The 26,394-nt window shown below is 39.7% G+C and overlaps 2 protein-coding genes across 2 annotated transcripts in view; both read right to left on the reverse strand.

Moving 5' to 3' along the window:
- The window catches only part of KCTD15 (potassium channel tetramerization domain containing 15), a 197,986-nt gene that overhangs the window by 51,083 nt on the left and 120,509 nt on the right, over window positions 1–26,394 (reverse strand). The gene's annotated exons all lie outside the window — the stretch shown is intronic.
- The window catches only part of CHST8 (carbohydrate sulfotransferase 8), a 167,708-nt gene continuing 162,299 nt past the window's right edge, over window positions 20,986–26,394 (reverse strand). Inside the window, exons 3-4 of the mRNA XM_052685838.1 lie at window positions 25,502–25,539; window positions 20,986–23,431 (exon numbers count right to left, since the gene is read on the reverse strand). Of these exons, the coding sequence (XP_052541798.1) occupies window positions 22,286–23,431; window positions 25,502–25,539 (1,184 nt within the window). The 3' untranslated portion in view covers window positions 20,986–22,285. The remainder of the gene's footprint in view (window positions 23,432–25,501; window positions 25,540–26,394) is intronic.

Here is a 26,394-nt window from a genome sequence, read left to right on the forward strand (position 1 = left end):
ACTGCTGAGCCGGCAGCCGCGGGCCGGGACGTAGCGATGGGGGCTCTGAAGAAGACGCCCCGGGCCTCAATCCCGCGCGCCGCCTCAGCCCGCCGCTTCTTCCTCAGCCCGCTCCGGCCTTCCCGCCAACAGCCGTTGCCACGGAAACCGGCGGCTGCTCCCAGCGGGGCGCGAGGGCCGCGTGGGGAGCAGCGCCCGTGGGCCAGAGGGCCCAGGGCACGGCGTACCGACCGGCTCCCTGTGGGGCCGAGGGCGCCGCGGGTGGCAGCCTGGCGCCGTCGAACGGGTGTGGCTGCCGGCTGACAGAGTGGTGAGCGCAGGCAGGCGTGCGGGGTTTGGGCATGCTGCTGACTTTGAGGCTAAGGCAGTTGGTGTGCGCAGGTGCGGGGCGACGGCTGCGGCCCGGCGCCGGGGCGCGAGGCGTCCGGGAGCCGCCTGGGGAGCGCGGTCCTCGGAGAGGTAGGAAGTGCTGCGGTTCTAATTAATGCCCGCGTGGAGTCTGATCGTGCTGCAGTGTTCTCACGGGTATTGTAGCAACCAGGGCATATTTTAGGGTTCGGTTAATTAAAAACTATTTATAAATCTGCCGAGGTCCTGAGTTGCACTTTGCTAAGCTCGGTGTCGTGGCTCCCTTTGCCACAAAAACTCCCACGTTGGATTTATACAGCTACAGCAGCATTTTGGCCAACCTGTGGAGATCGTTGCTTGCTTCATGCTCCATGGAATGTAGGATGCTGGCCCTGCCAGCTGGGCAGTGGGAGGGTGTAAATACCTCCGCAAGAGTCTGAAGTATCTTGTCGTTTAGCTGTATGTGTGTTACATACATAAGGCTTGCATCAGCGGCGCCTTTGAACGCGTATTTGTATTGAAGATAAGCCTGAATTGTTTGCAGAAATGTGTCTCAAGCAAAGTAACTTGATTAAAATGGTCCAACTTTTATATGTAAATATGTGTATATATCTATGTTTTGTAAGTTACTTGTTTTTGACTTTGATGAAAATGGAGCAAGCTGTAGAATCATAGAATGGCTTGGGTTGGAAGGGACCTTAAAGATCCATGCAGTTCCAACCACTTGTTTATCTCTCGTGACAAATTAAATGTAAGGGCAGTAGTCCAAGTTGGACTCTTTACGTACAGTGACTGGATAAATCTAGCCCTCGACATGTCTCCAAGCTCCTGTTTCACACTGCATTGCAAAGCATGGCAAGCTTTTCTCAACTGTTGGTTTTCACTTATTTATTTATTTATTCGAGGAGCAGTGTGCCAACACTGCTGACACTTCTCTTCCCAAAAATAGATGTTTAATCCAAGTGCTTGGGTCCTGGAAACAGGTTTCTGTTTCTTAATTTTGTGGCCTATACAAAGCAACAGAATAGCATGTTAAGCGCTGTTTGATTAAGAGAAACACTGCTTTTCTAGGACAGGAAATGTGCAGAACTTTTCAGTAAGTTCTAAGAAAACGATGGAATAAACATAAATAGGAGACAAAACCCTTAATATTTTGCTTTAATTAAAAAAAATTCCAAGCATTGCTTTATTTTGCAGTTTTTTTGTACATCTCTTCCATAGATGAAACAAACAAACAATTTTCCTTGCTGAGTCAACGGGTGAAAGTATCTTTTCATAAGTACTGATACCTGGGAAAGCTTGCTAACCTGCATGTGATGTTCAGGTGCAAAACATGATCTTTTCTGAATATTTCTGAGGAAAAAGGATGCTTTCTGTGAGGGTTCTCTCTGGCTATGGAGGTGCATTTTAGTAGTTGGGAGCTGAATTTCTTGGCTACCTACTTAAGTGGCTTGTTTTGTCAAAAGTCTTCTGTCTGACATAAGCACAAAAAGTGTATTTTGATTCCTCGGTCAGTAGGCTGCATAAAATAATTTTGTGAAAAAGGCTGACGGTGTCAGGATAGAATAGTTTTATGCAAATGCTGTTTTCAGGGACAGCCTCCTGCCTTTGTATAGCTTGCCAATGCTGATCCTCTTACTGAGTTGATGATTGTTTTAACGTGGCCAAAAGCAAGCAAAGACCTAATAGTATTTAGCAGTGGAGTTCACCGACAGTAACGCTTGTGGTGTTCTAGGACTCACTCATAATTTTCATCTGCTCTCAGCTTGAGAAACAAAATATTGGTTCAGTATAGATATACAGGACTGTGGTTAACAGTTTACTAGACAGATTGAGTTGTCACATGCTGCATAAAGGAATACTTTATCCTTTGTGGAGCTATTAGGAAAGCAATAATTTGAGGACCAAAGCTCACTGTTCACAGCAGAGCTACTCCAGTTAAAACACAGGAGCTTTTAATGAGAATTAATTGGGGGAGGGGAGGAAAACCCACATGAGTCCCTTTAGAGAAGAGAATAGCAGCATATTTGCTACATTCTGTGTAAATAATAGTTTCTAGCTCTTCTGTTAGCATTGTTGTTATGAAGCCATGTCCATAGCGTAGCTTAAAACGTTTCATTGTAATTCTTCCCTTGATTACTTAATGGAGCTGTTACTATTGGTTACTATTGGCTTCTGTCTTCCCTGCTTACAGGGATATCTGGTGATTCAGTGGATATTTATTTGCTCAAATTTAGAACTCATATGAACCAAATCCTGACCTCTGTTCACCTACACTAAACTTTGTCATGCAATTTAATGGCTTTTTTGGTTTCCTTTTTTTTCACTATTTCTTCCTGTGCCTGATAGTTATGCTAATAGAGTGCTAACTTTGTGATATTTCATATTTACAGTGTTAATAGCAAAAGAGTAGCTGTGGCTTTATTATGTTAGAGGTTTTTAGTATGTTATTTATAGATCTAAAACCTACAAGATATGATATAAAAGCCTTCAATATGAAAAATGTTACATTTCTGAGCAGACAGTGAGAAAATTGCCTTTTAGAGGTCAAAACTCCCAGTGCCTCTGGCAACATGGCCTTGATGTCATTTGACAGGGTGGAAACACAGCCCTTCATGGGAATAAACAGCCAATACCTGCATGATTCATTTTGTTAGGAGGGTTCTCCCATTGTTGCTAGGCAATATTTGCGAGGTGGAGTTAAAAAAAAAGAAAAAAAAGAAAAAAAAGCCAACAACAAAAATTCATCACCGGAACCCCAACAGCTGTCTTGATGTTGATGTTCTTTTTCTGCTTGTTTGTTTTGATAAGGTGGAAATTTCTCTCTTCTGCAGAGTTAACAGAAGAAGCAGCAAATGAATCCCAATAGATGAGTTCCCTTCTGAGAGGCAGGGAGGGGAAAGAGGTGGAAAAGGATTGTCACCTGGTTTGCAGAAGGTTTTCTTTCTCTTTTCCTCCTCCTGTACCTTCTTAGAGCTGTCTGTTTGGAAATGCTCAGCTGTTTTGTGATGCGCAATTCTTAGAGAAGAAACATGGCAGAGACCAGCAGACATTCATTTGAAATGATTTTCATTCAGTGCATTCTGGAATGGACTTGAAAGCAGGTCTCAGAGGCAACTTGTATGTACCAGTTTGTCTTACATATTTATTTATGACAGACTTGAATCTTCAGGATGGTATTCTATCAAGTGACATACTCACTCAGTGTGATGTGTGCCTAAAAATAGGTCATTGTCAAGGGACAGGAAAGAAATCGCACAGTTTTATAAACTAAACCATTGCAGCTGGTACGATGGCACACTCTGAAGCTGAAGTAACACTGTGTTTGAAATTAGCTTTCTGCAGATAATTTTTCTAGAATAATAGATTAGGATTGTGTTTTATCAAAACAGAAGAAGGCTGACCGCAGACTGTAGAGATGGCTGATTCTGATGAGGTACTCCTGACACAGCAGTTCAGAAGCAGTTCTCAAAGTAAAACAAACCAGGGGTCATATCAAAACAGAAGAGTTGGACCAAAATTTGCTCTAATTTCAAATCAGGGATATTTAAAACATTACTTTTTTTTTTTTTTTCTTTTTTTTTCATGTATTAAATTGTACTGTAAAGCATTTATTTAATGTGGGATTTTGGCATTTGTGTTTGAAATTAGTGTTCATTTTGTGTGCATTTAGCCAATGTGAATGCGTTTTTTCTCCTCTGGAGTAAGTTAATGGCACACTTGAAAATAAAAGCACAAAGAAAAACAGGACACTGGGAAAGGGATTCTTTTCTCCTTAAATAACCTGTCGATGTGTAACAATGTGTACTTTTAGCATCTAAGAATAATGCTTTTTTTTTCTTGTTATGACAGTGTGAGCGCTACTGTTTAAATAAGGACTGGAAATCAGTTCTGCAAAGTAACGTGTTCTGGTGCTTTACTGCAGTGTTTTTACTTTCAGTCAAGTAGAGGGACTGACGTTTTGTTAAGGAACCCCTGTGGAAGTGGTCCACAAAGGACCAAATAGATCTATGTATAAGCTTATCCAATAGGGTTTGAGGTTAACAGGTAAAGGCGTGGGCAAGAAACAAAGGAGAAGTGTGACATCTGGTGGAAAGATAGTAACAGGAGCAAGAGATCTGTGAATGATAACCTCCAGTTTTTTTAAGGAGGAGAGGAAGAATAACGAAAGTGCAGTGTGCTGTTTGAACACATGTATGCCGCTGCTGGGCATGGACTGAGGATGAGTGACGTGTCTTGGGACCTCACAGCTCATATTGTCCAAATCAGTAATTGTGGGAAATCAGTTATGTACGCACTAAATTCTGATCTTTCCCTCTTAAAATAACAAAGAAATTTTATTCTATAATTCCCTTAGTCTTCCACAGAAAAATAAATTCATATGGTATGTGCTTAACTACCTTAGAAAATCTGAGTCATTTCTTTCAAAAAAAGAAAAAAAAAAATCATAACTGCACATCCTAGCACTTTTGTTTTCTCAGTTTACTGAAATTTTGTAGTACTTTCTTCTACCTGTCCATTAGCAGGACTGTGTTTTGCTGCCTAGCTTTGTTCAGTTGTCTGGAAGATACTGGCTATGGCAAATGCTACGGATCATTCCGTCTCAGTTGGAGATTCTTCTGTGTTATGACTTTGTTACTGGAAGTTACAAGACTAATCACAATTCTGTTTTGTAGTTCGGGCTCATCTCTGGTGCATAACCTCACCCTCAGTCCTCTGGGATTTTCCACTTAAGCTCAAGTCCTGTTGCCTTTGGATTGTCTTGTTCTCATGGATTTTTTCTTCTCTTTTAATGCTTGCATATCATTTTCTAGGACAACTTAATATAAGAGTTGTGTATTGCTATTGGCAACGACTTTTCCATGCTTTGGGGGCAAACCCCATCTGCAAGTTTTTGCCTGCTCGCTCGGAAATAATGCTTCTTGGGAACTGGCCAGTTATGGCAGGGAGAACAGATAGTAAATATCTAAAACTGCAATCCTAGTACTTCAGCTTTCCAGTTCCAACTGGAACAGTGCAAAAAGTAAGCGGTTCTTGGTCAGGCCACACTGGGCCTATTTGGCAGAATCACAGTTTGGATGGCATGTATGAACTGTGATGTATTAGCTCCCTAATGAGTAAAACATATTCTTTACTCCAAAGAGCGAATTGTTTTGCTGCAGTAGCAGAACTAAAATGCAGCTTCCAATAATCAGAGATATTTTAAATGAGTTTGAGTGGAAGGAGGACTCAGGTGAGGAGGTTGCTGATCCACTCTGCACTGTTTAGTTCAGTTGAACTGTTCCCCCCCAGTCTACCTCTCTGTCATTTGTGGTGATGATTTCCCTTTTCTGTGTGTGTTTGGAGTAGATTGCATATGCATTTCTCATACTTGTGGGACCACATCAATTAAAATCAGTTAAGCTCTCAGTTACTGTCATACGAAGAATGGATGTAGGCCAAGCTTCAGTTGCTTCATGAGGTGCTTGGTTTATGTTTTATCTTGGGGTGAAATAAACAGAGCTTCTGTTTTCCTTCAGGGAACCTAGTTATATCAGTTGATAGCTTTCAGAAGATTACTGTGGGAGTATATAGATAAAAAGGAGCAGTTTCTCTAGTTTAACTGTCTTGATAAGCTAAATGGGAGACATGACATTTAGTGAAGTTGAAGCCAGATTATTTTAAAAGAGCTCTCTAGATCTAACCTAAAATTCAAGCCAGTACTTTTGATTGACCTGAGAGCAGCAGTGGTGAGTTTTGGTTCTTAGTGCTTTCTGAAGAGACAGAGCTTCTTATTGAGTCATAATCTGATGATGGTACTGAATTTGTGCTGGCACAAGGTGCATTTTTACTGCAAATGTGGCCTAGGTCTGAAAATATTTCATAAATTCAGTTGAAAGACTTCAATATTGTACTCTTACAATTTTATTTGCCCAGAGAATCTATTCAATATTATTTTCTATTCAATCTATTCAAGATTATTTTCACTTTGATGAAAGTGAAGTGTATTGAAGTGTCACTGAATGAGCAAAGCCATTATGTATAACTCTGGAGTGAAATGAGACGAGGTGTGGGACTGAAGAGGGGAGCAATACAGTGTAATACTTGCTGTGCTCTTGTGCACAAAAGGAGAAAAATGTCCTTTGTATTTTCTGAAAATAATTCAAAATGCATCTTTATCAACATTACAACTTTATGTAAATTACACAGCCTTCCCTGTAACATTTTGTATTTCTGAATGTGAAAGGAAGATATGTGGCCTTTGAACAAGCTGAGCATTTGCACTTGCGCATCTTGGTCTCCAGTGCTGGTTCTGGTGTCTGTGGGTTTATGGTGACTCTACTGGTAGCATATGCTGAGGAGAGAGGAAGAGGAAGGGAAGGGTTCTTTGAAAATCTTTCACAGAAATTTTTGCGTGTAAGTGGAAAGTGAGTGAAAGTTGGATACAAAACTTGCTTATGGAAATATACCACTGGATGCCACTGTTGCTTCATGGAATGTCATACTAAAATAACATCGACTCTGCTCATTTGAAAAATTCTGTTTTCCTTCACTCTTCTTAGTCCTTTATTACTTTAATCTTTCCTAGTATCAAAGGAAAGGGGAAGTTGTGCCCCGTTTTTTCTTTCCAGCACCATGTTGGTACTTCTCCTGTATCTAGAAGTGACAGCTTGTCATAAGAAAGACAAAGAAATGGCAAAGGTTTGGGTGTTCTTTTTTTTTTTTTTCCCTTCTCTCCTAAGGTAAAATCTTGAAAAGAAGAAAGGTTCAGATGAAAGAGCAGCTAATTTTCCTTGCAGAGAAGTTCCTTCACTCTGGCTCCGAATCTTGTGTTAATCACACCTAGATATGGATACAGAGATTTTATTCCTATCCTAATGCCATCCTGGAGAGCAGGGCAGGAGGTCACTCCTGCAACTATGTGTTTATTTCCTTTTCCCAAGTGTTGGCTGTCTTTTACTTGAAAGAATATTTTTTACTTGTCTATTTTTTTTGTCCCTTGGGGGAAGCAGGGAGGGTGAAGGTCATCAGGTGAAGGTTTGATGGCTATGTGTTTTCACAGGCTCACTTGTAATGACCTGATTAGTAGCTCCTGGTCTGTTCTCTAAGTCATGTGGTGTTTCTCTTTAAAAAGAAACAAAAGACAAAAAATGGAAGCATACCCAGAAATTTATTAAATGAAAAAAAAAGAATCCAGAAGTCTGGAGCCTAATTTTCAGATGGTTTGTGTTGATTTTTTTTTTTTTTTTTTTTTTTTTTTTTGATTACGTGCACCTAATTGTTGTGCTTTCCTACGGGGGAAAGAAAAGAAAAGAGGAAAAAAAAGGGAGACTTGAGCTTTTTCTAGTATGATGGTGGTGTATGCAGTGTGCTGGCGTGGCACTGTCAGACGCAGGGACCCCCTTCTGCTCTGTGCCTGCTCTATTGGGTAAGCTCTAGATGTTATTGGTTCCACAAAGTGCTAGCCTAATTAATGACAGTCGAAATGTGGAGGAAAAGCAAACACAATGCAAATGATGTGTTGAGAGAGCTCAGAAGGAAAAAGACAATAACCATGTAGCCCTGAGAAAGCACGTTTATTCTCTCTCTGCAAACTGGGCGGGAGAAGGCAGACAGCAGTGCTTCAGCCCGGAGGCCTTGGCAGTGCCATGGAAACGGCACAGGAGCACCGCATCCCTCCGGCTCTCCAGGCCTTGTGGCTCTGCTGCAGATTTACAGACAGCAGCACTCGCACAACCTGTGTGGGGCTGCGGGAAGGGGAAGATTAAGATATATGTTTGTTCTGCTGCTGCTTATATGGTAAATCAAGGGAGAAGGGAAAGAACGAGTGTGCGTACTAAGTTTATTGTCAAAGATGGAATAGCAGCTGCAGCAAAATCCACTCTGCTGGATGTCTGACAGCCAGAACAGTTTAATTACACTACTGCTCACTTATAATTCTCTTCTCTTCTGGAATCTGGGCTGAAGTTTTGTCTGTATTTTGCATCCTAAGTTTTCCAATGATCAGGACTGAATGCTATTTTATGTAGTGGGAGGTACTGAAGGGAAGCCTGCCAGCAGAGCTGCTGTTGATGCCACATAAACTTGTAGCGGTGACCCAGATAACATTGAGACTGACACAGTAAGTTACAGTGTCAGAAGAAATAAATGTCTCCTACAGCCCGTCACAAAGCTCCAGCTGTGCCATGGTACCTGCCCTTAAGCCCAATCTACCCAAGATACTGACCCACTGCTGACAGAGTCTTGTTGGGCTTTGCTCAGTTATGAACTAGCTGTATATGTTGTTTCAGAAAGCACACAGTGCTTGCAAGTATTTGGAAATTATGGTCACTTAGGGTACTTTGTAAAGGACCTCTCCAAAATGATTGTGTGGGCTTTGCCATACCTATTAAGAATTGCTGGCAGTCATATAAAGCTGACTGCTCTCTGGAGAGCAATTTGTACTCTCCTCTCATTCATCACCCTTTGCCCTGCTCTTCCTTCGTCCTAGACCTGGCAGGGGGCTGGGAAAAATCATGGCTGACCAAAAACCTTCATGAGGCTCTCTTCTCTGTCCTGAATATGAACTCACAAGTTCTCCTTTATATTATAGCATGCAAAGGGAAAGTTTTCCCAGTTCTCAATGGCTTGGAGAGGGTTCTTCTGCAAATAGGAGGATTTCATGTTTATACGCTTCCACAGTTTCCTTTGAGTGTTCCTTAAGTGTATGGAATTCAGTCTCTACTGCATCAAGAGCCTTTTAAAGTTTAATAAATAAAAATTACTAATTTGTAGATGTGACTATTTTTGTTTACTGAGGACCTCAAGATATTTTTATGTGCATTAAACCACAACGCCAAAAATGGCAAATCATCATTCTATAACTCTTACAGGAAGCAACAAAGAGAAAATGTTTTTAGGAGCAGAGGTTGTGAGTGTTTCTCCATGCCACAGGCATGTCAGTGTTGTGCATCTGGCTCTGTATGTGTGTTCATTGCCATGAATCATTGCAAAGCAGAAACCAGTTGGTTTTAGCCTGTGTAAGCTTTCACTTGCCTATTTATTTAAAAGCAGGATCTATTTTTTTTTTTTTCTTCATTTATAGCCTTCACAACTTAGTGTTGTATAAATTTCAAAGGTAACATCCTCACAGTGGTTGGCCACTCTATATTCCCTGTCTTTCAACCTGCTGCAGTAAGAAAGTGAGTGCATTTGTCTGCAGCCTTCCTTTTTATTGGGGGTGTGTAAACTTATCTGTTATCTTAGGGGATTCTGTATCCGTTGGCTGCAGGTATATGGAAAGTGAGTTTGGTACAGAATTACTTAACTCTTTCTCTCAGTTGGTGCTGGTTGTCTGCAGTTCTTCACTACAGGATGCTTCATGCTCTCAGAGGAGATTTTTTTCAGCAGCTCATAGCTGGAAAGCAGTCACTCTTGCTGTGATAATCCTACAGCTGCTCATTTTGTTCCTTCGAGCAGCATATTTCACAGAGCATTTCACAGAATTGTAGGGGTTGGAAGGGACCTCCAGAGATCATCGAGTCCAACCCCCCTGCCATTGTTCCTATGCAGCTAACCAGTCATTAGCCAATTATTATTTAAGCTGATTGTGAATTCTGGTGTGGACTCTTTTCCTTTGTTGTAAATGATTAGAAAGGCATTTTTCCAATCAATCCATACTATTAATGGAGATGTTATTGCTTACATTTAGACAGCTCAAGATTTTTTTTTTTTTGTGAAGTAATTGAGAAAAAGTTTTTGGGATACCTGAAGCTCCAAGCTCACTTCTAGAAAATTTGCCTGTTGCTGGCACTGCAACACTAGAGGTCTTGAGATTTGGTGCTTGTGTTTGCAACATGTTTGTATTTGTCAAGAACTGATCTTTTTTTCCTGGAAAAAGGCACTGGAACGGACTGCCCAGGGAGGTGGTGGAGTCACCGACCCTGGGGGTGTTCAAGGAAAGGCTGGATGTTGTGTTGAGGGACGTGGTTTAGTGGGAGCTATTGGGGATAGGTGAACGGTTGGACTGGATGATCTTTTAGGTCTTTTCCAACCTTGGTGATTCTATGATTCTACGATTCTATAACAGAAACTGGTAATTCTCAATAAATTCCAAGTAACTTCTGCAGGTGACAAGTACTTCTGAATGAGGTGTATGGATTTTAGCACAAGCAAATCAAGAGCACTCCCAAATTCTTCACTGACTTTATACCTCTGTGCCTGTGCCTTGTTCAGTTCCAGCTCTGATGCATGTACCCTTGGCTAGTTTTCTTGAGGTTGGAACAAATGTGCTTGTTTGTGCCACTGTCACTTGCAATTGCAATGTAGGCAGTGCCTAGAGAAAGGTAGGGAAGATTTACTGAATTTGTTAATACTCTTATCAAGTAATTAGAGTTAATACTCTATCAAGCAGTACTTTGTCACCCAGTCCTTCTGTTATTAGGTAGGATGTTGATTGCACAAGGCATCCTAAGAGTCTGCCTATATTATACTTGGAAAGAAGAAAACCTTAGAAAATGAATAAAAAGTGCATTACTAAAATTTCATCCAAAGTACTTAATAAGAGAGAACGCAAAAGAACTGAGCGTTGCCGTAAGTATCTTCAGAACTGCAGTTCTGTGTAGAAAAGTACACATTTTGAATGGGCAAAGAAGAGTTGCATTAATTATATGGCATGCTACACTACACAAGAACAACATTAAAAAGTCAGCCTTTATCTTAAAACACTTCCAGTTCCTACTATCCTCATTATTAACATCCATATTCTATGTTAATGCTGCTGGCAAGAGGTGAAAGCCATCCAGGGTGAAAAGGAATTAGTTTCAGTAATTATGGGGAAAACTGTTCACTGTCTTTAGTCTCCCTCTCAAGTTATTCTAGTGCTGCTGGTTAAAAAGATCCTGATCTCTATGGTGTTTCACTAATGATCAACAGTTTTAGAAATGACATTTTTCAGCAGCACAGCCTCTATTACTGGGAAACTTTTTTTCCCTCTTACGCAGCTGCCAGATCTTTCAAAATCACTGGGAAAGTTTACAAAGGTTTTTGTCTGTTTGTTTTTAAACTTGCTGCTACTACTGCTTGAGATGCAGACTAACATTCCCAGCTTTTCAAGGAAAAGCCCCATGCTCGAATACAGGTATTTATGCTGAATCTGTGTGAGGGGAAACATTGTTAGCATTGCAGTCAGGTAAAGGAAGAGCCACTGGAGAATGGAAAATACGGGACAGCATGTTAAGGTAGGAGCTGTCTTACGGTGTGGTGAGCTCTGCATCAATACATAAAATATATAGCTTGCTCCAGAAGTAATGCCTCCCTTTTGTTTCCTTGTAAACTACGACAAAGTAAAGCACAACAGCACTGTTTTCTAGACCAAATTTCCAGCTACAAAACACTGTTTTTCAACATAGTCACCACCACTAGCTGTGCATTTTTGCTAGTGATGAACAAGACTGTATGTTGCATTTGTAACAATTGGCACCGGTGGAGGTGACCCACTGATTCACAGCTGCTGTGACAGTGTTTGTTGCTAGGAAAACAGTGCCCATACAGTCCAACTAATGTGCTAACATCCACTCCTTGGACTCCACAAATGTTAACCAAGTGTCTCGGAATGTCAATGGGTGCAATTTTTTCTGCGTGGAGGAATTCAGTTACACATCTTTGCTTCATACTCATTTCCATGTGAGATGCCAATTTTTCAGACTGCCCCTCTGCTGCCATCTGTCACACAGCAAGAAAATGTGATGGAGCGTTAAAGGAAAGGTTCAAACCTCTACTGTCATACCCCCATCATCCATCTTGCCTTTCATGGACAAGTATAATAAAAAAGGAGGCAGTACTTTTTATACTGCAATTTCCTGTTCTTATTTCAGATTTTCCTTTTCTCATTTCAGATAGGTCTTTTTGTTTTATCAAGTTGAACAGCAACTCATCAAAAGGTTGCAGTAGGAGGTTGGTAATGCATTTTGAGAGCTGTGGCCAGGACAACTGGGGTACCTGTGAATGGGAATGGAAATGAGAATTTTTCTCACCATTGAAAACTGGACTTACATTGTACTGTAAATGACCAGTGGTCAGAACAGAGCTAACTACTTGGCTGCTTCCTACTAGAATGTAATGTGTTGTTGTTGTGGTAAATTGCAAGTATTTTGTCTCATACTAAGTGTTGAATTTCAAGTTATGAAGGCTTTGACTTCCCATGCATCCATTTAGTGTCATGCAAACGATTAATGACACTTCAGGCTTGAATGGAAGAGAGCAATAACTTGAGTACTTAATTTGCCTGACTCTTTTCTTATTGCATTATGTCCCTTCTTATCTGAGTGACTTGCGTAAATGAGTTCATTGTTGAAGTGGCCTTGCACCATCTGCAGCCATTTGCAAAACTTCTCTGATGTTTTATTGTGACTATAGCCACGGGAAACATCTGAGCCCTATGCAGCCACATGCTCAATCTCTGTCTGTACAATGGGGAGAGAAGTGGAAGGGTAAATCTGAGAAAACTGAGAAAACTGAATGGATTGAGATTAGACAGTTTAACAGATAAAGCAAAGCTGTTGTGCAAGCAAAACAAAACACAAAATTCATTCACTATGTCCCATCAGCAGGCAGATGTTTAGCTATTTCCTGGAGAGGAAGGCTTTGTTATGTATGATGGTTATTTGGGAAGACAAACACCGTGACATGGAATGTCACCCCCTCCCACCCTGTCATCCTCCTTTCTTCAAGCTTTTATTCTCTGCATGTATGGTTTGAAATATCTCTGTAGTCAGTTCTGGTAGCTTAGACCTTTCTGTCACAAGATCACATCTGTAATGAAATGTCCTCAATTTTTAAGGCTATTGGCAGGCACTGGGATGCATCAGAAGTATATTGGAACAAGCTACAGAGGACTTCCTATAGAGCATCAGAACCTTGCTTCTACTGAGAATGAAATCTTGCCTTTGGCAGTAAGCTATACTGAATGCCTCAGAAGAGAATGAAAGGGAAAATCTTTCTGTAAGCAGGAAGCTAACTTTGAATGCAGAGCTAGTATGTGTATATTTCTCTTCCATTTGGTGCTTTGATTTACTTTCTCTGTCTTGAATGTCTCCGCTATAATGCTGTTAGTTATTCAGTCCTTGGAAAAAAAACAAAACAAAACAAAACTGGTGTATCCACCGATGTTTCTTTTTATGGTAACTATCATGAGAGCTCACGCGTTTATGGTATTGAATAAGGTACAGTGCCCTCTTACTCTAATACTTGTTGAAGAACCATCTTTGATCCAAGTCAATGTTTGTTCTGAGATGTGTTTGTTAAAAGCTTTACTAGTCTTATTACTACATATATATATATATATATATATATATATATATATACATATATATATATATGTGTGTGTGTGTGTGTATAAAGGCAGTAGCAACCCTTTTTCAGTTATTGTTTGCATCAGTGAATCCACCTGGAGAAATAAACTGTCTGGTATTGACTACCCATATCTACTGAACAACAGTCTTTAATGCAGTTAAATATGGTTAATGCAGTTGATCTCACTCTTGTGAGACTGAGGCTTTGATCCTTTAACATCTCAGAGGATCTTAATTCCTTGCCTGTGCTTTACTTTGTGGGCACGTCTTCCGGGTTTGTGGAGCGAAAAAAGCATTGGGGAGAGGGTTCTGAAGATGATCTTCCTCAGAACATGTAAGCAGTGACACCTCAGGGTTAATCCTAGTTCGACTGCCCAAATGCATAGGTAGTATGCTCTCCTTGAGGTGGATCCCATAATGCTTCTCCAAAGCAACGTCATCTTCCAGCCACGTGCTCTGCATAGCACTTCTCTCCTTTTACCCCCTGCCTGGCTTTCTGCTTAGTACAGATTCTTTGTGCATGACTTTCGCTGTACTGATTTTTATGCACTTATCTTAGAGACTACTGGATGAGGACATTTGTAGTGAGCCTGGATGCATTTTGGCTACCTAACTCAAATACAGTGGCTGTAGATGCTAATTTCTATATTTCTCCTGCAAAGTAATCCTGTAAAGTGGTGTTTTGTGATGGTGTGTGATCTTGATGAACTGGGAGAATGATGTAGAAAATTTGTTAAATGTCAATGAGGAGCAAAACTCTTCAGGCTTTTAATCTTAGTGAGTTCTCTGCTTGATTTAGTCAAAATCATCCCATATGCTTGTTACCAGTGAGACTTAACTCTGAAAACGTGAAGACTTGAGGGTCTGTGTGAGTCACATGGGGGAGCAGTATTGGCCTAATGGGACCCTGGTTGAAACTTCAATTACAAGAAGGCAGTTAAAAAAAAAAAATTAAAAAAAGTCCTCCTTATCAACTTGTGTTCTTAGTCTTGTCAGGCTAAAAATTCTGCTTAATCTTAATGATTATTGAGAGTTCTTCATTTCTGTGAGATTTGTAGTGGTGTTAAATAAATTAGAAATTATTGAGGCAGTATGTTAAAGGAGATCTAATCAAGATATCCAGAATATGGTGACATATTTAAATCCCATAATATTTAAAGAAAAAAAAATAGAGGGAGTAAAGATACTTTATATACAATTAGTGGCAATGTGATTAATAACCTTGGGCTCAGATTCGATGGAGTCCTTTGAGGATTGAAGGTTTTTTCTCCTGCATCTCTGGGACCAACTGCATGCCTTAATTACTAATCAGTCAATGAAGGCAGAACTGAAGCGTGTATGTATATACTTGAACTTGCATTTGCATTTGTTTCATAAACTTGGATTTGTAAGGCTATCTCTGCAGATTTTGATTGCGCTCAAAGAATTTGTATCCATGCTACCAACAGAGATTTTTCAAAGCTGGCAGACCTGTCTGCTTCACATCATGTGATATTTGACACATGTAAAACATGCAAAAGGATATTTATCCAAATGAAGATGCAAGTGCTGAGAAGTTTTAGGCCACTGAAAACCATGCTTGCAAGTTTGCCGGGGCAATGTCATTTCTCACCTGTTCTATTTCTTTGTGGATGTTTGAGCAGGGGCAAGAGACTTTGATATGCCAGAAACAAAAACTTGGTTTGAAAGCATTCTGGGATAAAATAGGGAACTTGCAAGGCTACATAAACCTGAATTGAAGACAAGTGGAATAAGATATTTTTGAGATTCAAACACCCATTGCTACGTAGTGTGACTTATGAGTGGACAATAGTCTTACACAACAAGTAATGGCAGTATTTGCCTATTTCTGTTCTGCTTCTTCAGTAAAAAGGAAGAACCAGTACTCCAGAATCAGTTGGATTGGGAAGCCTAGGGTTTTGGAAGATGCTGCTTTGCCTTGTCCTAAGCTATTGTTTTTTGGGAATAGGAAAACGTGTTCAGAACCAGCCTGGGCTGTAATTTTGGAATTTACTGGTTTCTTGTAGTTTCTCATAAGAAGTGAGGGAGAAACAGCTCCTTGTGGAAGAGGGTAGGAAATGGATAAATGGCTTATATTAGTTGAGAGCTCCCTGGGCAATTCAACCATTCAGAAGATAACCAGAAATGCATCTTCCATGGGAGAGGACAAGAGTTCAGCTAAACTGCAACAATGTAACTGAAGTAATTTGTCACTAAGTTAAGTCACTACAAAGCACTTTAAATTAATTGAAGTATCCAGATACCAAACAAAACCTATTCATTTACAAATCAGTTTTGTCAGACTGGTAGCCTTCTGAGTATGCATCGCCTGTAGTGTGAGTCCAATTGGCCATCGGTGTCGTTTGAATCAAAGATGACAGTGTGATGTTATTGACTGCTGGCCTCTCCTGTGCAGTCAGAGCTGCATGCAGCCAGATTAGCTTGACTGAAACAAGTTGCCCCAATTAGTCATTTTTGTCATTGATCAAATTTACTTCTTGCTATCTTTACCCTTACCTTAATGAAATTCAGATTTAGTAAGCTACTTTTATGCATAACTTGGTTACACCGGAGCAGCTGGATAGTGGTGTCCAGTTAGCATTTTGGTAGGTTTAGGTGGATGTCAAATGCTATTTCGGAGCAGATAGTGCTGAAATAAAAAATATACAGAACTTTAAAAAAAAAAAAAAAAAAAGCCAGCAACAACCAAAACCACCACCACCACCACCACAGACACAACCAAACACTTCCCCCACAACATCATTTACTAGAATTTCACCGGCCATCTCTTTTCTCTAATCAAATCTTCAGAGTTTCACTGTGCACGTTTTGTCCCTTTATCTAAAATCAGCATTAGTTCTGCATGTGTTTGAGTGCTTTCAGGTTGCTAGGTTTGGTCAAATACAGCCAAGTTCTGTTTCTTATTCCAAATGACTGTTTTTGAAACTCCCTGAGAGAGAGCTCCAAGGTAAAACACTCAATAATTACCTGCTTTCTGCACTCCATTGGTGGTGATGTGTACCTGACATTCAGTTTTGGTGGGATGATCTAATGAAGTTCTCAGACTTATTTCAGATAATAAAAAATAATCTCATTTCGTGAGAGATAAACATGGATAAATTGTCAGATTAATAACCTGTCTCATGTCTGCCACGCTTTCTGTACTGCTTGAAATGGTCACTGTATGCATGATTTATGAAGACAATATCACCTTGAGGAGTAAATGCAGTGTCACTCGGGCAAGATGAACGTCTGTATGGGTTTCAGTTGAGAAATCTAATGTTAGAGCAATCGGCTACAATGTTTACATAGTCTGTTGTATCATCTTCTATTGTTCAGACTGCCTGTGCTGTCGTGATTGTGCGTTTTATTTTCTGGTACAAAAGGATATCTTACTGAAAAAAAGAATTGGGCTAAGACTCTTTTTCTATAGGTGAATCGAAAGCAAGGTTCTGATTTCAATAAGTGCAATGCAGTGAAAAGCACTAATGATCACATCAGTGTGAAGGACACTTTTTCTCAGACACAGAGAAATGTACAGGGCAATTCTAGGGAATAAGACCCCAGACCAGATAGGTTAACCTGAGTTAAACCTGATAATTATTAGGCCAAATCTCCCCGTTACTTGCTCTAAGCATTAGTATACTTGACTTCTACTAGGTGTACAGGTGTTGTTGTGAATTGATTGTAGAAACAGTTCAGCTATTTGACCTTTCATAGAAATAGCTAAAATTGTGCCCTATGGTCTTCAGTTGCATATCTATACCTAGGCTGGCATCACTGTCATGTGGCTCCTCCTTGGCTACATCATGATACCCAGAAAGGGTTATGCTGCCTGAATGTATCCTTGAAACAATGATAAAATAACTTTTTTCTTGTGATCATACTGTACATTAGTCTATATCCATGAATTCCAAGGTGAACTGTAGCCTGGAGCTTTCATTTGTTAGCAAAGGAGCCACCTCCACTAATGTTTAATGGGTTGGGACAAGCTCTTATAATGCAGTTGCCTTAGGCTGCTTCCCTGTACTTGAACTTAATCTTAACACCTTTTGCAGCTGGTGACACTACTTATGTTTGGATATGTTGAGAGGAAATTTCTTGTATTAAGTGAAAATAAATCTGGACAGGAATCCCAGATTGGGAAGAGAACTGTGGAAGAGTTGGATTCTGAGCACCTCTTTCATTTTTCATAACTTGACAGCATAATTTTAGGCTCCAGGAAAAAATGATGACACTGCTAGAAAAGATCACGGGTAGTCCTATAAAGCAGAATGTGAAACATAGGGCCAGCAGTACAGTAATAGATGAATTTAAACAGAAGAATTCAAGTTTCCTACAAGGCAGGCGTGTAATGGAAAAATTGATCACTGCAATTCTGTTGAATGTTTCAGGTTTTTCCTTTTTTTTTTCTTCTTCATAGTGGATTGCAGAACATGGAAAAAGCTTGTTTATATGGCTGGGTAAAACTCAATGAAGTCTAAAATGCCTGGAAAATTACTTCTAAAGGCTTGTCTATTTGGAAGGTATTGGATATCTATGTTCCTTGCTACATGCAAATAAGTTGTCTGATGAGTTATGTGTAGGAATGGAACTTCCAAAAGTGTTGTTATTAAGAGACATTGCTTTGGAGACATTCGTTGAAACAGACAAGAAAATACTTTTTACAAGGCTGAATGTTTCTATTTGGTTAGTCATAAAGCAAACATGATTTTTATTCTCTGGCATGAGTCATAGTTAGCTGTATCAATCCCTTCATAATGTATTATCCAAATGGCTTGTTGGCAATAAGCAAAGCTTAATCCTGTTATGTGTCAGTATGTTCTACGCTATCTTGTCCTTACTGCCCAAGGATTCAACGCTTCAAAATACGTCACGATTTAATTGAAAAGTAGAACCGGTGTGTGTTTGCTGTTCTTAAAACTTGAATCCATTGTGTGTGTGGATACACGTTTAGTTTTTTTGCCTTTATTTGGATGGGTAGTCTTGAAAAATTTGAGCAAAAGGGACCAGTGGCAGGTCAATCCCTACTATAGCTAAGCACGAAACATAGATGTTGACTCCAGTGTATTCTTACAGCAGTATTGTGCTGGGAACCATCTGAGAAGTCTGTAGGCTTGTCTGGTAGGTACCATTGCAGGAAGCCAGGAAAATTGCTCACCTTTCTTAACCAGCAACTGCCTTCTTGGGAGGAAACGTAATTACATCCGTCTTGCCATGTGAAGCTTGGGTCATTGTTCAGTGTGCATGGATACGTGCAGAGGTTTTGAAGTCACCACAAATAACAGTGCCAACCTGAAAATAATCCCTCGAAGCAATGCGAGCTCAAACTGGCTGTGCTGTGACTGTCTCTTTTGTTGTGCTCTGAAAACAAACTACTGCTGCATGCAGATGCTGTTCTGGTACCACTGAAATTAAAATGAGTAGATCAGACTGCGATTTGCATGGTAATGTTTCTTTCCCCCCCAGTGTTTGGCTGGACTGTGCCCAACTACCAATGTCATTTCTTGCTGGGAAGAAGAAATTAATGTCTGTCAACTCAGTGATTCAAGGTAACCAGTGTCAGTAATAGGCAATGATAAATACAAATAAAAAACATAAATAAAAAACCCTCACTTTTCTTTAATTTGGAATTCCAGATGATGTTGCACTACCTGAGCTGGCCAAACTCATTAGTTCATTTATTACACAAAGAAAGAAAGAAAAACTTTTTAAAGCAATGCATCTTTGATATTCCCTGTATTCTTTTTATAATCCTCTGTAATTCTTACATATCTCTTCACACATGTGGATTCTTATATTAACATCTTTCTTTTGATAGGTACCCTTAGCACGTAAAACCTTGTTTGCACAGATTTTCTTTTCTACATGTGCTTCATACGCATGTAATCAGTAGATAATTGTACATAGGTTTATGTGGCAAGTGTGCTCATGCTGCTGTTGTCAGTAATAGTGTTACCCCAATGGGAGGGGTAACAGAGGCAAGCATTAATATACTGTGCTGTACAAACAGTGCATATATGTGGATCCTTCTTACTCTGTGAAAACCAACAGCAATAGATCATTCAAAAGGCAGATTTCCTCATTAAGTTACTCATCTCCCTGTGTACAGCTTGCCATAAACATACACACAACCTAAGCCTCTCTTCAAATGATGATTTGTTAGTCCAGATAAAATAAAATGCTCCCGAAGTCTTCATCTTCATTTGTCATTAAAAATTTTATTCCTCTCACAGTTGTTGGTTTTTATTGCTGTAGTAAAGATTTTTAAGTAAAATAGATTTGGGAGCGGAGGGATAGAATAAGCATCTGAACTTGACATAACAAGTGCAGTGTTGCTGGTTTTTTTCCACATAGGTAGTGAATGCATTGTGCAACTGTACCAAAAAAGTCTGTCAGATGTAAGCATGACCATATGATTCTATCAGTTTGTGTGTCTGTAGATCAAACTGAAAAAAGCAGGGTGATGGAAAAGGAAATGGAAGGAGAAAGTCAGGTCTTTGATGTGAATCTAGCTGGAAGATTAAGTTCTTTAATATTTCCTAGAGCTCTCTAACACTAGTGGAGGGCTGAATACAATTTCTACTCGGCCTTTACCTTGGCCACATTTTGGAATTAACCTCCATAACCACGAGGGCTCAGATCTTTATGATATCCTTTCCTCACGTAGTGAGTGTTTGTGGCTTCCTTAACTACATGCAAATAAACTCTACCAATTTGAGTACCATCACTTTTTAGAGCACTCAATTAAATGATAAGGAGAGCATAACTCAAGTTACTGGTGGTGTTCTTCGTGCACACACAAGTAATAATCCCATCGCTATCAGAATCAATACTTTCCTCTACTTGCACTGCGAAGGCACCTGGTTTTCCCTGGATCACTCCTCGGTGAGACCTGTAGGGAGGAGCTCAGCAGCACCAGTCTGTTGGCAGAGCAGTCCCAGCCTGTTTGGTGCTAGCAAAAAAAGTGACTTTGCCTGAAAGTCTGTTACCTCTGATTGGGCAGCTGAGTGGGTGGAAGGCAGGATGGGGGCTGCAGCAGCGACACAGTGATGAGGAACAGAAGGCAGATGGATGCTAACGGGCTTCATGGAACAGTGGAAGTTGTTATCTTTCTGAAAGTCTCTGAAACATCCACTTCACTGAGTGAAAAATGTTTGTAGAAATGAAATTTTGATGTTAGTCAGGTGAAACATCAATAATCTTTCAATGCAAACTATTTTTAGGCCACTTTAGACACTTCTCTGTTATAATTGAGAGCAACAAAGAAACGTGGGATGTTTGAAGGGAAAGCGAGGTGTAAATCAATGCGTGTGATGCACAAAACTATCTGTATAAGTAGTTTTTGTTTTATTTGGACATTTGTAAATGTAAAATGATTCAGGAAAAAACACCTTAGATATTTGTACACTTGTACAGTGCCTGTTCTGGTGAAATTCTGAAATTGGTTGCAAAATACAAATCATTAAAATTACTGAGACATTTAAGTTCATTTGAGACTTGTCCAGTACAGCCTTCCATCTTAACTATTGAAATTATTTATTTCACATGGTTGAAGGACATGTAGACAAGGATACCACATCCAGAGTAGGTGTGAAGATTAACAAAGGCACAGCAGAAGGTATGGTATTCTATTCTCCCAAGAGATTTTTGCTGGAAAATTAGGCACTGTCTTCTCTATATAGAAGAGGAACAGCTGAATGACAACACTTAGAATATTTTCTGCATGTGAAATTGAATCTAATTGTTACCGAAATAAACAAGTGCAAATTGTTTGCAGCAAAGAAAAGAACTATCCTGGTGGGCAGGAAGTTGCATTTACTCCTACTTGTTACTATAAAAAAAAGATTTGATATTCTTGGTGACTATGAAGATTAAACCAGAGATTTATGTTAATGCAAAGGATTAAAAGAATCTTAATAACATGCATAAAGATGCAAATGTTCGCCTGCATTTTATCTGCTTGCAGATGAATATGCCATAAGGGAGATACTAAATGGGGAGAACGCATCCTCTCTCAGAATTGGAACATCTGGTTTAATACTGCACTCACATGGTGACTGAGTATTAATTGTTTTCACCAATGTGTTTTTTGAACAGTGTGATAATTTCTTTTTTTTTTTTTAAATTATGAGGAAATAGCAATATTTGACCAACTTCATACATAATGCCTGTTTAGTGTGTGCTTGGGGCGCTGCAGATTTTGATGAAGTATATCTATTCCATATTTGTTTATTTGTCTATCCTGTAATTTCCAAAGATTTCATTTTCTAACTAGTGAAGAACTTAAAATATTACATTTGCTGTCGAGCTTACAGCTTTGTTCCCCCAGTTCCAAACTGTCCTTCACTGTAAACACAAGCCATACCAGCATGGAAAATTATGTGCTTTATTTGGGAGCCCTGACATATAGTATTATTATACACGTATGTACTTACACATCATAAATGATTTGAAAAAGGAGGCATTTAAGGTGAAGGTGTAAACATCACTAACCACTTATGTTCTGTTTTAGGATTGTTTTCCTGTTCTTTGATCAATTCTTACTAACAGACGTGTGTATAAACAGAAGCCACCTGGGTTTGTAATGAAGTTCAACTGAAACGGGAAGTGTCCCAGCACTCAAATCAGTATAAATCTTCAAAAGGTTTTGAGTAGTTAAACATCAAATAATCCATGTAGTAAAAGTCATAACTTTGTTGCCTTTGAGAGGGAGAAAGTTGTGCAAAGTACTGTTGTGTGATTTTAGTGGTAGTTCTTTCTTCATTGGAGTGCCTATCTTTGAACTTAGGGAAAGTCAAATTTTGTGGAGCACCAATTAGGTGCAAGAAAAAGTTTGCATCTTCTTCCATACTTTCAAATTTCCCCACAAAGTCGTAATCTATTAGACATGGGCTGCAAAGCCTATTGACGTGATCCCAGTGGATGTCCATACCCACTGGCCTATGTACATCCAGGAGATATTGAATGAACTCTTTAAATTTGACTCCGGAGCCTGTCCTTAATGCTTCTTTGGTGGCATTGACACGGTATCTGGAAATGATGGCTTTTCCAAATACGGGATGATAGTAATTGTTTGGGTGTTCGAACTTGTCCCGAAATGCAGATACCAGCTTTTCAAAAGGTTCCCGAATAAAAAGCATCTTTGTGTAAGTGTTGAGCCTGTGATAAATTCCTTTGCGGTCAAACCCATCCAGCCTTTTTAGATAGTTGCCGTAGTGCACTGTGTTGTGTTGTATATCTTTAGTGGAAGAAGCCAGCCCATTGAGAACCATGAGCACCCGTTTCCAGTTAGAGCAGCCAGCTTTTGGTACTTCACAGTACAAAACTCTGTATTTGTCTTCTACAAATATTCTAGAAACGTGGTAAGGAGTGATTATTCTTCTGTTATTACTCTTGTACTTAGAACAAGTTTCCTTCATTATTTGCTTTCTTTTGCTTTGTATCTGGTAGAGACTTTTCCATTTGTTATTTCTGTCGTCGGATTTAAGTGTGGGCAAGTTAAGAGTGGAACTGTTCATGGAAATCAGAATTGGGCTCTTCTTAATTACAAACCTCCTCCTCCGTTTATGGAGCCTCACTGAATTAGTTTCCTCACTTTTCTCTTGGTAATCTTTCATAAACATTGTGCTGCTTTGCCTTCTGTCTATGCTTTGAAGCTTGGAGGGCACATTTTCAGATGGGTGTAATGAACCACTCAGCTTTACTGTTGCTGCCCCGTCTGCAGTACTTTTTCTTAATCTTCTATCCTGGTTATTGCTGGAAACGCAGTCCTGATAGAAAAATAGATGAAAGATGTTACTGAATGAGAGACTTATTTGTCACTATTAGCAGCTTGTGCAACACAACATAGATCTTTTTGTACAGCTGTGATTGCACTGCTCCAAGTCCTTGGTGCCTGTGCTGTGCAGCTGACTTTTCTCTATGCTTACGCCCATTCTGAAGGCTGATATGAGCCTGAATTGGTAAATTCTGGTTCAGATTTGGGTTTTGCTATATTTTACTTGGTGCCTGTGCCCATATTTTGATACTTTTGCCCCTTTAAATTCTTTTGGTGGAAATGTCAGCATATTTTGAGGACTTAATTTTTCCAGACTGCCTGTTGTCACACATCTGTTCCATGTTTTGTCCCCCACCCCTTTCTTTCAGTATGGTGTCTTTGCACGGAAGACAGTTGTTCCCAGAGTGAAGTCTTCCAGGGGAAGAAGGGTAATGGGGCTTGTGGAGTAAGGATGTGGAGGGCAAAAGAGTGGGACGAAGAAAACAAAGAACTGCAGTGAGAAGATGGAGCCTTTAATGAGTAGAAGGGGATGGGGTAAGAGCAGCATGAACAGGGAAAAGGGGAGCCTGGAGTGAGGTGAGTTTGGAGACCAGAACAATTCTCACTTGATGAAAAGCAGCAAATGATAAGAATGAAGCTTGACTGGGATTAGGAGAGTGAGAACAGAGCAAGCAAAGTGAGTCTCTGGATAAGGAGTTTCTGGGACCTGCTCTCTTTCATTAAGAGGATCTCACTGGTTAATATTCCTCTTGGCACACAGCCTGGGTGTATTCCGCTACTTCCTGCTTCTCAAAGCAGCTGAATTAAATCCCTGTCTACAAGTCTTTGCCTCTACAGCTGAAATTATGTTCTGGATATACTTGAACTCCTTGTCAGCCCTGTTCTGAGGAGTCATATGGGAGCTGAGTGGCGTAGGAACCATAGGGAACATTTCAACAAAGAAATACATACAGCTGTGCAGTGTATATTGTTTATCAAAAATATTTAATGTGTATGTAGTTGCTTTATAAATCATAAAATTCAGATTTTCCAGTCTTTGTTTGCCTCCTAATAGCATTTAAGTGACTTGAAAAATCAGATATTGGAGGAATTTTAAGGTATACACATGGGAAACAAAATTGGTAGAGTACTATGCAATTTGTTATGGCACTTTGTGCTGTAGAATTTGGGCTTCTAGAAAGCTTTGTCTGTTCTGGTAATGGTGGTTTTGTGACTGGGAAAGCAGCTGATGATTTGTTACACAAGACGCTATCTATTCAGCTGTCGAGAATGATAGTTCTCTCCTTATCTTGAGAGGCTGCTTATAGTGGTCAAATGTGTATTGAAATTTTTGTCCAGGTAAAATACAGGATGTGACACATTATTTCTAACTATTATCCTTCACATAGTGGCAGAAATTTGATTTTGCTTATTCGCGATATCACTGATATTTCATGTTTATCAGATTCAGACTTCCGAGATATTTACAGCGTGGTAACAAAGAACCTCCTGGTTTTGAGAAACTGTCACGATTTGAACGTGTTCTGTCAGTGTAATTCTTCCTCCAGAAGGCCAGGCTGAAGCTACAGAGATGGAGGGATGTCATTCGGATCTCACTGGTTTCATAGGCAGTGGCTTTTGGGTAACAGCTGGCAGCAGCGCAGTTGTTCCTTTGCATACTTTGCGCTGGGGCTTGACCTGAAACCGAGTAGCTGCTGTGGGCGGCCACTGCTGCTGCGAGTGTGTTAGTAGCCACTAGATGGAGGAATTTCACCAGGATTTTTCTTTGGCTTATTTTTAAGTGCATCTCCTTTGCTCAGTGCAATTTCACAAAATATTAATCGAAGTTTACAGTACCTTTTAGCAATATCCAGCCTAGGAAAAAAGCTCATAAAGCTAAAGTTGAGTAGGTTATAAAATTCATGTATTAAGAGGAAAACTTGCACTTAATGGCAAAGCTTTGATGCATATTTCTGTTTGAGAGCTTCATCTCTAGTCTAGTGATGTTATCTGACCCAACTCTATTCTTATTCTAAACTCAGAATAGAGATACAATTCTCCTTATGTACTTCTGGAGACTTACTTTTTTTGGTTGCTGGAGTCCCATGTTATATTTTATCCCTAAACAAAGAAAGAAATTACAGTCATTATTTAGTAAAAATGCACATACGTTAATTTTGCTTGACTGATATCAATGTGTGTCCTCTCAGTAACTACAGGGAGAACAGAAACATGTTGGTACAATGATGTATGGACCTATGATGAACTGAAATTAGTGTGTATTTCATAGTAACAATACTCCTTTGAAGGACCCTTTATATATGAAAAGCCATTGTGAAAGGAAGTAAATGTCATTATCCCTTTTCTACAGATGGGGAAACTGAGATGGAGGAAAAGTCTACTTAACCTCAGTGAATGGGCCAGCAGAAGAACAAAAAACTCCTGATTGCAGGTTAGAGCTTTAAGAAATGCTGTTCTTTGTGTGTTTACCTAAAGCTGCATTAGCATTCTTTTCCTAAATTTTCCCAAACTTTGGACACTAGGGTGCTTAATCACAGCAGTAGTGTGCACTGAGTACTATCTTTTGCTGTAAAACCAAAGCAATGCACAATGGCCTTACATGTAAGAAAGAACTGTGTTTTGCTGAATCTTCTGTCTTATATAGTGTGCCTGTCTGCCTGAAAACATAGTGATAAAGATGTGAAAATCCTAGACGAGAGCTCTGTAAGAGACATAGGATCTTTTTGTTGTTCCTAACCTCTGCTAGTATAATAATACAGAATGCATAATGGAAAACATTTCTTAATTATAAAATTAGTTCAGAGCTTCTCAGCTTATAACAACCAGCATTTGCTGCCAGTAGTTCCAGTTTAATAAATCTGCATTACAAAGCCACAACATTTCAACAAGGACAGTTACAGGTAAAGGTGTTGCAAGATACTCTAAGTGAAAGCACCACTGAATAGCTCAGTACGG

The sequence above is a fragment of the Tympanuchus pallidicinctus genome, unplaced genomic scaffold, assembly GCF_026119805.1.
Source record: "Tympanuchus pallidicinctus isolate F22 unplaced genomic scaffold, pur_lepc_1.0 scaffold22, whole genome shotgun sequence".
Classification (NCBI taxonomy): Eukaryota; Metazoa; Chordata; class Aves; order Galliformes; family Phasianidae; genus Tympanuchus; species Tympanuchus pallidicinctus.